This window comes from Cervus canadensis, chromosome 25, assembly GCF_019320065.1.
Source record: "Cervus canadensis isolate Bull #8, Minnesota chromosome 25, ASM1932006v1, whole genome shotgun sequence".
Lineage (NCBI taxonomy): Eukaryota > Metazoa > Chordata > Mammalia > Artiodactyla > Cervidae > Cervus > Cervus canadensis.
The window spans coordinates 8,494,288-8,508,162 of record NC_057410.1 but is presented as its reverse complement, the minus strand read 5'-3'; the positions used below and the strand labels follow the sequence as shown (position 1 = coordinate 8,508,162).

Genomic DNA, 13,875 nt, shown 5'->3' with positions numbered 1-13,875 from the left:
CCGGTCTGTGGAAAACTTGTCTTCTACAAAATCTGTCCCTGTTGCCAAAAAGACTGGGGACCTCCGAAAAAGATCTCACATGGGGAATATGAGAATAATGTTCCATAAAAGACACTTCCCTCTACGAGAGAGAAGAAGCAAGAAAGCAATGGCTCGGGAGGTGTGACAGGAGCTGACCTCTGTGCACAGAGGACAGGTGCAGAGAGCATACTTCCTGCCCTAAGTCAGACAGGAAGGAAGAAGAGATGAGAACGCAAAGAAAAGGTGAAATAAAAAACAGAAATGCTCAGGGAAATTCTACCGGGTGGTCAGTATTCTCAACAACTTGGGCAGCTTTCTGCTAAAAGTGCGGGGTTCCCAGAAGCAGGTGGAGGTGCCAGGAGATGAGGAGAGAAATAAAACCTCTTCTCAGGTCCTAAATGAGGGCCTGAGTCTTATGTTTTCTAACCTGTTGACTGGGCCTCAGTCACCAAAACGACCTCAGGCATGGAACCCAACATTAAAGTTGAAACCAAGAAAAGAGAGAGAGAGGCACCACAGAGAAAGAAGGAACCAAGGCCCAACAACAACTTTGGACAAGAACCACTGCTGGTTAGCTTGCAGGACGAAGGAAGAACCTGGAAGAGAAATAGTCATCAGAAGCCCAGGAGAAGACTGAGAAAAAAAATCACGTTATAGAGCCTAATGGAAGACACAGTGTTAACAAATCTGCTATCTCTTCTGCGCTCACTGCCATTTTTAATGACTTGCCCAGTATGATGTTGAGATACAGTAACATGCCAGACAGTAACAAAACCCTTCAAGTCGGTGATTTTGAAATTTATGATTCCTATGTAAAAACACGAGTTGCAAATGTGGACAAAACAAATAAACCAAAATGAGAAGTAGAATAATCTCCTTTTGATCCTCAATAATTCCTTCCCAGAAATAATTATTTCTCCCCAACAGCCTCCCTTTAAGGCTAAGAATCAGATCCAGAATAAGCGCCTGGGGATTTGCTGGTGAGGGGGGAGGTGCTCCGGTGGGGTTTTTCGTTTGTTTTTGTAATGCATTTTCTGGCTTTTTAAAAAACTTTCCAGCTTTATTTGAGCCACAATTGAAATATAACACTGTTTAATGAAAGTCATAATAAATATCCATTATTTGTTTCTTTCTTCCTCTGCTTGTTATCAAGGTATTGGGGTCCTCTGAGCCAAGCGGGGCAGGCATTGCCCACTCACCTGCATGAGTTCATGGCTTTCCAGAAGATCATTCTCTAGCATCTCCTGGGTGAGGCGCCCCATGGTGCTATAGAATTCATCTGCTGTCTCACAACATTCTATCTGCCTAGATAAAGAAAGGACAGAAAAAGGAATTGTTTAGGAGACCCCTGCTGTCAGGTACATGCTGCAGGCACAAGACATGTTTTCCCTTGCCATCAAATCAACCAAGTTAGCAATCAGCGGAAGTCAGAATCCTGTGATTACACTCACAGTACAGCCTGCGGTAGGCAGAGAAAAGATTTTAAAAACGGGAAGGTCAACATAGTGGCGCTTATCCCAGGGTGAGTTCCTCTTTTTGCTATGCCGCTCTCCTGACTCACAGCTCCCCCTGTGACATTTTTATTGCTTCCACGTGACACCTTCTACACATCTGAACACCCATCACTGATCAGAAATAATACCTAAGAAATTGGGTACCCACGAACAATTGTCCCCTGGAGGGAATCTGTTGCTCTCAATCTGCAAACAGCAGTACCACTGACAGACTGAAACCAAACCGCAGCAGAAATGAAAGATGAAACACACGAGAACTTTATCTGCACATTTCATCAGTCCTCAGGATATTTTCACAGACAGTCTTTCCAGCCCTTCTCAGGACACTGCTGCTAGCTGGAGATTATATTCTGTTATATTTTTTAACTTCTTATTTTGTATTGTTGTGATAGTTTCAGGTGAACACTGAAGGGACCCAGCCATATGTGTATGTGTGTATGTATCCATTCTCCCTCAAACTCTCCTCCCATCCAACCTGCCATATAACATTGAGCAGAGTTCCATGTGCTAAATAGTAGGTCCTCGTTGGTTATCCATTTTAAACATAGCAGTTACACCTTGTTTCTTGCATTTGGTTCAACAGGTAAACAAAGAGTGTCACCTGCCATCCTGTGAGACAGGTGAAACTTTAATTCTCCTTCTAGAGAGAGGAGAAAAAGGAATTATCCAAAGCAGCTGCTGCTGCTAAGTCGCTTCAGTCATGTCCGACTCTGTGCGACCCCATAGACGGAAGCCCACCAGGCTCCCCCATCCCTGGGATTCTCCAGGCAAGAACACTGGAGTGGGTTGCCATTTCCTTCTCCAATGCATGAAAGTGAAAAGTGAAAGTGAAGTCGCTCAGTCGTGTCCAACTTTTAGCGACCCCATGGACTGCAGCCTACGAGGCTCCTCTGTCCATGGGATTTTCCAGGCAAGAGTACTGGAGTGGGGTGCCATTGCCTTTTCCAATCCAAAGCAGAGACCTGGGTATTTGTTTTATCTATTATGTCATTCTTTGCATAGCAGAAAAACTATTTGCCTTACCAATCATAAGACATACTCTTTGACATATGCTAAGGTTGGGGGATCTCCATAGAGCCAGTCAAAAAAAAAATATGATCCTGGGAAAATTCCAGGCTCTAGAGTTCTGTTCAAATCACATTGCCATAATCATGTAAGTAAATAAATGAAATGAACTGTTGAAGTGCTGATACAAAAATTTAGAGCAGCATGTGGGCATAAATTGAAAAGTGGTTAAGTTTATCCTGGGGGTCAGGTGGAGAGTGAGGAAGAGAAGTAATGTTTAAGGTGAGTTTTGATAAATATTCTCCAGGTTGACAAGGAGGAAAAAGCATCCCAAACATGTGGATACAGGAGACAGAAGGCCCGACCCGGGGAAATGCATGTAGGTCTACAGATCACAGTGGGGATGGCTGTATGGCCAGGGGTAGCCAGAGAGAGCTGAGGGTGGTGGTGATGGTGTTTAGTCGCTTAGTCGTGTCCAGCTCTTTTGTGACCCCATGGACTGCAGTACGCCAGGCTCCTCAGTCCCCGGGAAGAATACTGGAGTGAGTTGCCATTTCCTCCTTCAGGGGATCTTCTCCACCCAGGGATCAAACCCTTGTCTCCTGTTCTTTACCACTGAGCCACTAGAGAAGCTGAAGGTAGAGAGGTGCAGAGAGCAAATCACAAAGGCCTCATCTGCCTGCTGAGCCCTCTCAGGACAAGAGTCACTGCAAGGCCTTTAATAGAGAGTGTGGGAACAGAGATGCCATTGGCCAGGTTGCCCCAGAGGCAGCATGGCAAGTGGAGGGCATGATGGGAGGCCACGGAGGACTGTGCCAGGCATGAGACAATGAGGGAGGGAGCCAAGGCAGGCGGGTCAGAGGAGAAAGGACACGTGAAAGAGATGCCGCTGAGACTGTGCTGACGGTCGACAGCTTACATGTTCCACAAGTGCCCTTGTATGAACAGAGGAGGAAATCTCACGTTGCAGAATCAAGGTGACGGGAAGGGCCCCATGGATACGCACACACGAAGCCCTGATGTTACTCAGGTACACAGGACCCAGGGATCACCTGCGTGATGGTCAGGACTTTTCCGATGGACAGTTTGTGGGGAAGACGACAGGCCCCGGAGTCAGATAGAGCCAGGGCTAAATCCTAGCTCTCTCTACTCACTAGCTGTGGGACCCTGAACTAGTTAGTCAGCCTTCCTGGGGCAGTTTTCTCACCTGAAAAGACAGGGAAAATAATCCTACCTACTTCACGGGGCTGTGGGGAGAACTGAGTAAGATAAGTAAGAAGTTTAAACTTCTTAACATAACGACTGCACTACAGGACCTTGATGGTGTGTGTTGGTTGTCTTTCCTTTCAACTAATGAGCTGCCTGCTCAAAACACGTGAAATTATAATGAGCAAAGACTCTGAAACATTTAAAATTCCACCAGTCTAACCCACAGATTCCTGAGCTTCATAAACAGGAGTCATTTATAATCAGTAGATTCACATTACTAGAAGCACAGATAATAGAGCCAAGGTACCCACATTCAAAATCAGGTCTTTCCACTTAACTAACTAGGTGACATGGGGCAATTTCCTTAACTTCTCTGTGCCTCAGTGACGACATCTGTAAAATGGGGATGATAGCAGAACCTACCTCCTAGGATGACAGTGAGATTAAATGAGTTAATTTTACATCTACAGTGCTTAGAATCATGCCTGTCCATTGAAAGCACTCTGTGAATATTGGACGTTAAGTGTAGCTATTAATATCTCAATAGTGTGACATCCGTGGGATGACCATATTAATAAATTCTGATCCTACAGATAATGGATAGATTAGATAGGAATAAAACAAGAACCACCTTTTTTCCTCCTGCCCCATAATCAAGAACTAACAAAAAGGGGACTAGAATCAACCCAGCATAGAGTAAAGTGCTGTAGTATTTTAATCCTACAAGCTAATTACTCAATAACTATCACAATGGTTAGAGGGTGATACTGCTAATAAACTACCAACGCTCAAATAGTTTACGAGGTAGTAGGTTGGAAATACACGAATGCAGAAAAAGGCTGACATCAGAAGAAAGTAAACAGGTATGTAAATGTCACAACAAATCCCCCACAGGTGAATTCATGTGCCTCACTGAAAAGCTATCTACAGTGAAACAAAGGCAGAGGAGATTGCTACGTGATATTTAAAAACACTTCCACACAACGATTTTTTTTTAATCCCTGAATTGTTAGGTGGTGGATTTTTCTTACAAAATTAAAAAATGCTGCAAGTCTCTCAGGAAACAGCTTCCCATCAATAAAAAGGCTACTTAGGAGGTTTCTGAAACAAAACACTAGAAATGATTTATAAGTTCTCTGATGTGTTGTCCATGGGTACCCACTCAAGTCATTTAAAAATAGCTCTAGGAAAGAAACATTAAAAACTTTTCTGCATCTTCAGTTAACTGTAACAATTTCATCCTGATGTCTCTTCCATTACCCAAAAGGCAGATATTTAATGTAATAGTCATAATACATTAGAGATGGGTGAAAATACCCTAGGGTTTTCAGCCCTGATACTAGACGAGAATGTAAGTGAAATCTGTTTGGTGGTAATAGACTTCAAATGGAATTAACTCTTGATGAAAGGAAAAAAGTTCCATGTGTTCTACTATTGACTAGGTACCATGCACCATGCTAGATACCTTTATACATATTATCTCATTTAATTTTATCACATTCCACAAAATACCAACCCTGAATATTTACTGGAAGGACTGATGCTGAAGTTGAAGCTCCAATACTTTTGGATGTGAAGAGCCAACACTTTGGAAAAGACCCTGATGCTGGGAAAATTGAGGGCAGGAGAAGAAGGGGGCAGCAGAGGATGAGATGGTTGGATGGTATCACTGACTCAATGGACATGAGTTTGAGCAAACTCCAGGAGATAATGAAGGACAGGGAAGCCTGGTGTGCTGCAGTCCATGGGGTCACAGAGTCAGACACGACTAAGCGACTGAACAACAACAAAATAATTATAAGGACTCAAACATAAGTCAAATTGCAGTCTTAACCAACAAACCCACACAGTTGTCTCCAGATCTTTCAGTTCCTCTTCCACCTAAGCCCCTCTCCCTCTCCCCAACCAGGGTTAGGAAAGATGCCAACAGCGTGGTTGCCAGGACGCCAGCACTGAGGAGGAGGAGAACTCCAGGCCTGGAACAGCCTGCCCCCTTCTCTAAAACAGCTTCCACTTGACCCAACATTTACTGATGAGCCGACAGAGAGTTCAGAAGGAAAGCAATTGCACAGCGTTCACCACTTTCTGTTTTCATCACACTTCAATATTGATGGCTTTACACATTGGAGAACAAAAGTGCTGTAAGGCTCTCACACCACAGTACAGAACGGGAAGGGGAAATTACTTACTCTCCCAACTTTGCCCAGATAGCCAGCGACACCCGTAGGATGATTTCCGAACCTTCAAAAAAAACTGAATCCCAAATCTTTAAAACTGTGTGGTTAGGGAGACACGTAGCGAAGAGAGTCAGAAACCACTGCATCGTGAAGACATTTGTCAGTGGGGGCTCATATCCACCTGCAATAAAACAAACACTCTAATTTCTGCAGAATTGATCATGTGTAAGATACGAAAATACCCTCTTTCAATCTCTCATGTCCACGCAAATATTGGCTTGGCCAAAAAGTTCCTTTGGGTTTTCCCATACCATCTTACAAGAAAAACCAAAAGAACTTTTTTTGGCCAACCTAATATGTTATTGATCTATTTCCTGGCTGATTTTTAAATCTCTCTAAATTCTTGTTCTCTCCTTATTTGGGTGGGGGTAGAGGGAGAACATAGGTGTGTTTAATAAAAATCGCAATACTATGACCTTCACAAATTCTTTGTGACATTTCAGAAATCTTAACCTAAAATTTAACTTGGGTCTACCTACCATGGGGCACAGAAAATCAAGGAGGATGTTCTCCTTATTGAAAACAAGATAAAAAGAAAGGATTTTAACCTCTCAAAAGTAAAAGCTGATTTCCAAAACCTCCTAAATCCTACTTTTATTCAAATGCTGCTGATAAAAATAAAATTGCTTATAAGCAATTACTTGTTTACTTGTTAATTTATCCATAGTCCTCAGACCACAATGGAATTAAACCAGAAATCAATAACAGAAAGAAAGCTGGAAAATCCCCAAATCCTTGGAGATTAAGCAAAGTGGCATTTTAAAATATTTTTAACTAAACTACATTCAGTTTTAAAGATCTGGGATCCAGCTTACTTTGAAGTTTCTGAATTCACTAAAACAACAGAGTCCTCTCACACTCCCCATTATGACTGCATAAGCATGTATTTTAATGAAATATAAAAATTTAGATACTAGACTAATCCTTTTTCCAAATTACAGTCAGAAGGTACATTTACCCAAGTACAAGCAAAACAAGATCTGTCCTCCTGTATCCATTTTCTTCCTTCTTACCTACAAACAAAGGAGGATCTTTGTTCACAGGCTAGAATCTAAGGTCACCAAGGCATTTGGGCAAATGTGGAGCCCAGTGAAGTGTGTCTGACTCTGGAACAGGCCAGTCTGGTCTTGCTGGAAGCTTTATGAAATCCTGACTGGTGCACAAGTATACTACACAGCCAAATTAAATAAGATTACTCCAACTACTTGGAAGAAAATGCTTAGAGACACCTGGGTGTCACTATAATTTCCAGTGTATTTTAATCATAGATGAGATCCTCAAAACCCTTTCAGATTTTCCCAGATTTAAATTCATGGGTCAAGAACTGACAACCATTTAAAGAAAACATAGCAAACTTATTGTATTTTTGGTATCTGGAGAAGTGCAAGCAGTGGGTATGATGACAGCTATGAGCTCAGGTACTTGGGAAGCTGGTGATGCCAACTAGATGGTGGAGACTCAGCTACTTGCAGAAATATCTCCATTGCCACCTTAATCAACCCAGTCCCTTCCTTCAGGGCTCAGATTATACCTGGAGGCCAAGAGAGCCCTTCTCCAGTAAGAACTGGTCCATTCATCTCAAGTAAGTCTAGATATCCTTCACATGAATGAATAAAGGAGCATTAAACATCTCAGCCCAAAGGACTGCTTTTATCTCCTACAACTTTATGAAAATATATATTCTGCTCTCCATAACCTCAGTGGTTGAAGCAAAACCACAGGCTCGGCCAAGCTGTATCTGTAGTTCAATTTTAAAGAACTCTACTGGTTTTGATGCCAACTTAGAGCAGTTTAACTAATAGCAAGGCATGGATACCATTCTTTACCTAGAGTACAATACATAGTTGGTGAGCTGGTACTGGTGAGGTATTGGGTTCCTGACTGACTTCTTAACCATAACCAGTTAGAGATTCAACATCTGGCCCTCTGTTTGGGTTTTGTTCTTAGTTCTGTTTTTGTTCTCTAGAAATCTATTTCACTGCACCAAGCTCCTACCAACTGAAATATCTGAAAACATGTATTTCCACCATTCAAGGTTTAGGCTCATAGGTATAGTGGTATCAGAAAAGTAAACTATTTTCAAAGGTAAAATAGCATCGAATCATCACTACCTCCACTCTCCTTGTTTGCAGTTTTCTGAAGAGTATCCAGGTGCTGAGATAATTCTGGGAGATTCAGTCTCAAGAGGTCACGGAAGACGGCCATATCCACGGACAGTGCCCGGAGATTGTTGACAAAATAGCTTTCGGGAAGTACCTTGTCAATAAGGTAAATCATAATCTGAAGAAAAAAGATATAGAATAAGATTGCTTCACAAAAACTGCTTGCTATACTAACACGTCCTACATAGAACATATTCAAATTGGCAAAAGACAGCCAAAGCACACCATTCTTTACACATGTCAACACCAAATGTTCTGGATTTTCAAGGCTCCTCTCCACTCCAAGGTAAGGCGTAGGTGGCATACTTGTCTAAGTCAGGGGTCCCCAAGCCCAGGGCCATGGACTGGTACCAGCCCTCGGCCAGTTAGGAACCTGGCCACACACAGATCATCTGCTGCTCCCCGTTGTTCATGTTACGGCCTGAACCGTCTCCTCTGCCCACGCCCCATCCGTGGAAAAACCGTCTTTCATGAAACCAGTCCCCGATGCCAAAAAGGCTGGGGACCACTGGTTTAACTAACTCAGACCCCAAGTCTGTTGCTGTCTAAAATTTTTAGCTGGGTCACTAGAACTGAGTGCATCCTGGAAGTAGCTGTGATGATATAACCCTCAGGCTCCCTCTTTGGCCACCTGAGGTGAAGAGCTGACTCATTGGAAAAGACCCTGAGGCTGGGAAAGATTGAGGGCAGGAGGAGAAAGGGATGACAGAGGATGAGATGTTTGGATGGCATCACCGACTCGATGGACATGGGTTTGGGTGGACTCTGGGAGCTGGTGATGGACAGGGAGGCCTCGCATGCAGCGGTTCATGGGGTCGCAAAGAGTCGGACACGACTGAGCAACTGAACTGAACTGAACTGAACTCCCTGTGACAAGCCACGGAGCTCACGCTTTCTCAGCACCCAGCAGAAATCTCAAGGTCAGCTCCTTGATGGCAGCACAGTGTCACGACCTTAATCTGAAAACCCAGAGCTGGCCCATCATGGAACGTCCCGACTGCAGTAGATCGCAAGATCCACTGACCATCAACCTGAGGTATTCGAACAACTGATGTCAGCTTTTTGTCCACTTCCTCTCCTGGGACAATGCAACAAAGGGTACATTTTGGTTTTGAGCATATGGTACTTTTAAAATCAGATGAGACTGCCTCATGTTCTTCAAACAACTGTTTTCATCCTAACTTTTCTATTTGTGGTTATCTTTTCTAAGACGTCAAGAACCACTGGAAAGACCCAGAAAAATACACCTGAGTTCTATATGCCAATCTCTGCTCCGTTCCCTGTCAGCTTGAATGCTCTGTGTATGCCCTGCTCCCTAGAAGACCTACACATTTCCCAGAACACAGGAAAGGCAAAATGAAGAGCAAAATCATAGCTGGCCCTATACAGTGGTGGAGAAGTAGTTGTCTCATATTTTTTCATAAAATACTATTTTAAAAAAATTATCTCCCAGATCTGCCAAGGGCCCATATTTCCCTCATCCTTGACTTATAACTTCTACTTTTAGGGTCATAGTTTTGACTAAGTCAACAAGGGTGGGAATACCCTCTCAGAAAGGCCTCCCTGAAGCCTGTATTACAGGAGTGACCCAGTCCAGGGAGTCACTTTAGCTTTCTTACACAGAGACAGAATTTACCAGGTAAATGTATCATCACCCTAGAAATAAGAGCTTAGCAACAAAAGCAATATATTCAGCTTGTGTGGAGGGAGGAAGTCCTCGAGGAGCCAGGCCAGTTGAGGGGGAGGACAGATTTTTAGCAGAACAGAGGGCTCTGTCAGGGACCTCACACTCTACAGGTAAGGAGAAGAGGAACTGATGGGAACACAAAGACAAAATTTAAAGGTAACAGTGTATTATTGCACTTTTCATCTAGAGTAAGTTACATAATACCAAGAAAGATTTTTATGAATTATATAAATGAATTTATCAGGTTTTATGAAAAGATAACAATCCCTCAAAATTATATGAAAACTAGAAAAAAAAATTCCAATTATCACAGTAATTCTTCTGACTCAATGAAATTCTCTGTCCAAAGGCATCTCAAAGTCTTAACATAAGACATAAGAGCCAGTTATGTTGCTTCACCTACTCCTATATTTCAAAGAACAAACATTAGATTAAAAAAAAAATAGGATAAATAATGGCAGTGGAACAAAGATAGTCTCATCAACAAATGATGCTGGAACAACCCTACACTCTCCACAAAATGTAACTCAAAAGGGATCATGGACCTAAATGTAAAACACAATACTATAAAACTCACAGGAGATAAATATAGCCTAGATGACCTTGGATATGGGAATGACTTTTTACATAAAATACCAAAGGCACAATCCATGAAAGAAATACTTGGGAGGCTAGACTTTATTAAAATTTAAAACTTCTGTTGTGTGAAAGACAGTCAAGAAGATTAGAAGACAAGCCAGAGATTGGGAGAAAATATTTGAAAAGACACATCTGACAAAGGACTGTCACCCAAAATATACAAAGAACTCTTAAAACTTAACAATTATAAGAAAACAAGCAACCCAATTAAAAAATGGACCAAAGACCTCAACAGATACCTTACCAAAGATATTCAGATGGCAAATATGCTGTGAAAAGATGTTTCATATCACAGTCATCAGAGAAATTCAAATTAAAACAATGAGATACCACTATGCATTTATTACAATGGCCAAAATTTGGAATGCTGCCCACACCAAATGCTGGCAAGGATATGGAATAACAAGAACTCTAGATTTGCTGGTAGGAATGCAAACTGGTGAAGGCACTTTGTAAGACAGTTTAACAGTTTTTTATAAAATTAAGCACACTCTTCATGCAATCTAGCAATTGTACTACTTGGTATTTAGCAAAAGGAGATGAAAACTTCTATCCACATAGAAACCTGCATGTGGATTTTTATAGCAGCTTTATTCATAATTACCAAAACTTGGAAGCAACAAAGATGTCCTTCAGTAGGTCCAGAAAATGGAATATTATTCATCACTAAAAAGAAATAAGTGTGCGTGCAAGCTCAGTTGCTTGGTCATGTCCAACTCTTTGCAACCCCATGGACTGGGAGACTGCCAGGCTCCCCTGTTCATAGGATTTTCCAGGCGAGAATACTGAAGTGGGTAGCCATTTCCTACTCCAGGGGATCTTCCTGACCCAGGGATCCAACCAGCATCTCTTATGTCTCCTGCACTGGCGGGGGGTATATGGAAAATTTCTGTCTCTTCCTCTAAATTTTGATTTCAACCTGAAACTGCTCCTTAAAATGAAGTATTAAAAAAATAATGGGGAAGATTCAAATTTTTTTTTAAGATTCAAATTTTTAACAGTTAAATCTTTGTTTTTAACTACTTTCAAAACTCTGTTTTTTACTATTTTAAAAACCTAAGTTACTAAGAAAAAACAATAAATGCAAAAAAGCAGGGAAAATGGTTTACCTACTCTGATAAACTATTTATTTCCCTATTAACTAAAACTTACAGAGGCCAAAATAGCCCCTAGAAAAACACTGATATCCAATAATTCCCTTAGCATAGGAACTATCTTCAGAAATCCAACCTTCGTCTGCATATTGAATGTCTAACCACAAGATTTCCAAATGATGATGATGTCATTTCATTCCACAGAGTTCATTTTCTTAGAGGTAGAAATATAAATATTCAATTCCTCAGCTTTGTCTAATTCATCTTTTTATGTGAATTTTTAGCTTCTCAAGTATCACTGAGATTCATGACTTGATTGGCAAGTACATCCTGTATCCCAAACCTCTCTACCCCACTCCCTAACCTGAATTGTTCATTTCAGCTTTTCAAATAAACAGTTCTCATTCCATAGTCGTGCAAATTACACCTGGGGAAAAAACCGAGTAAATCATACAGAATGAATAAACAAAATTGCTTTTAATAAAAAATGTTCTAAACTCATGTATTTGTCACTGCCTCCCCCACTTCCACCCCTAACTATGTGATACACAAGTAGCTTCAAAGCTGCTTCCTTAAATACATCAATGAAAAATCTGAGAGGGTGAATACAGATTGAGATCATGTCAGGATGGATTTATAATTAATTCCAACACAATGTGTATAAAACCAAGAGAAAAACATGCTCATTTTTCCATATGACATAAAGTGAGTTACTGAGACTATCACTAAGGTTCAGTTCAGTTCAGTCGCTCAGCCGTGTCCAACTCTTTGCGACCCCATGAACCACAGCACACCAGGCCTCCCTGCCCATCACCAACTCCTGGAGTCCACCCAAAACCATGTCCATCGAGTCAGTGATGCCATCCAGCCATCTCATCCTCTGTCGTCCCCTTCTCCTGCCCTCAATCTTTCCCAGCATCAGGGTATTTTCCAATGAGTCAGCTCTTTGCATCAGGTAGCCAAAGTATTGGAGTTTCAGCTTCAACATCAGTCCTTCCAATGAACACCCAGGACTGATCTCCTTTAGAATGGACTGGTTGGATCTCCTTGCAGTCCAAGGGACTCTCAAGATCCTTCTTCAACACAACAGTTCAAAAGCATCAATTCTTTGGCACTCAGCTTTCTTTATAATCCAACTCTCACATCCATACATGACCACTGGACATAGCCTTGACCAGACAGACCTTTGTTGGCAAAGTAATGTCTCTGCTTTTTAATATGCTGTCTAGGTTGGTCATAACTGTCCTTCGAAGGAGTAAGCGTCTTTTAATTTCATGGCTGCAATCATCATCTGCAGTGACTTTGGAGCCCAGAAAAATACACTTGATCTTAGCCAAAAGGCCGAGAAGCGATGGAGCCCAGAAAAATAAAGTCAGCTACTGTGTCCACTGTTTCCCCATCTATTTGCCATGAAGTGATGGAACAGGATGTCATGATCTTAGTTTTCTGAATGTTGAGTTTTAAGCCAACTTTCTCACTCTCCTCTTTCACTTTCATCAAGAGGCTCTTTAGTTCTTCTTCACCTTCTGCCATAAGGGTGGTGTCATCTGCATATCTGAGGTTATTGATATTTCTCCCAGCAATCTTGATTCCAGCTTGTGCTTCTTCCAGCCCAGCGTTTCTCATGATGTACTCTCCATGTAAGTTAAATAAGCAGGGTGACAATATACAGCCTTGATGTACTCCTTTTCCTATTTGGAACCAGTCTGTTGTTGCATGCCCAGTTCTAACTGTTGCTTCCTGACCTGCATACAGGTTTCTCAAGAGGCAGGTCAGGTGGTCTGGTATTCCCATCTCCTTCAGAATTTTCCACAGTTTGTTGTGGTACACACATTCAAAGGCTTTGGCATAGTAATAAAGCAGAAATAGATGTTTTTCTGGAATTCTCTTACTTTTTTGATGATCCAGCGGATGTTGGCAATTTGATCTCTGGTTCCTCTGCCTTTTCTAAAACCAGCTTGAACATCTGGAAGTTCACGGTTCACGTATTGCTGAAGCCTGGCTTGGAGAATTTTGAGCATTACTTTGCTAGCGTGTGAGATGAGTGTGATTGTGCGGGAGTTTGAGCATTCTTTGGCATTGCCTTCTTTGGGATTAGAATGAAAACTGACCTTTTCCAGTCCTGTGGCCACTGCTGAGTTTTTCAAATTTGCTGGCATATTGAGTGCAGCACTGTCACAGCATCATCTTTCAGGATTTGAAATAGCTCAACTGGAACTCCATCACCTCCACTAGCTTTGTTCGTAGTGATGCTTCCTAAGGCCCACTTGACTTCACATTCCAGGATGTCTGGCTCTAGGTGAGTGA

General features: G+C 41.8%; 1 protein-coding gene across 5 annotated transcripts in view; it reads right to left on the bottom strand.

Moving 5' to 3' along the window:
* TBC1D30 (TBC1 domain family member 30) overlaps window positions 1-13,875 on the bottom strand; it is a 102,223-nt gene that overhangs the window by 28,765 nt on the left and 59,583 nt on the right. For all 5 annotated transcript variants that reach the window (XM_043447067.1, XM_043447063.1, XM_043447062.1 and 2 more), the window contains 3 exons: window positions 8,098-8,266; window positions 5,939-6,107; window positions 1,221-1,326 (listed from right to left, as the gene is read on the bottom strand). In XM_043447067.1, coding sequence (XP_043303002.1) covers window positions 1,221-1,326; window positions 5,939-6,107; window positions 8,098-8,266 — 444 coding nt within the window. The remainder of the gene's footprint in view (window positions 1-1,220; window positions 1,327-5,938; window positions 6,108-8,097; window positions 8,267-13,875) is intronic.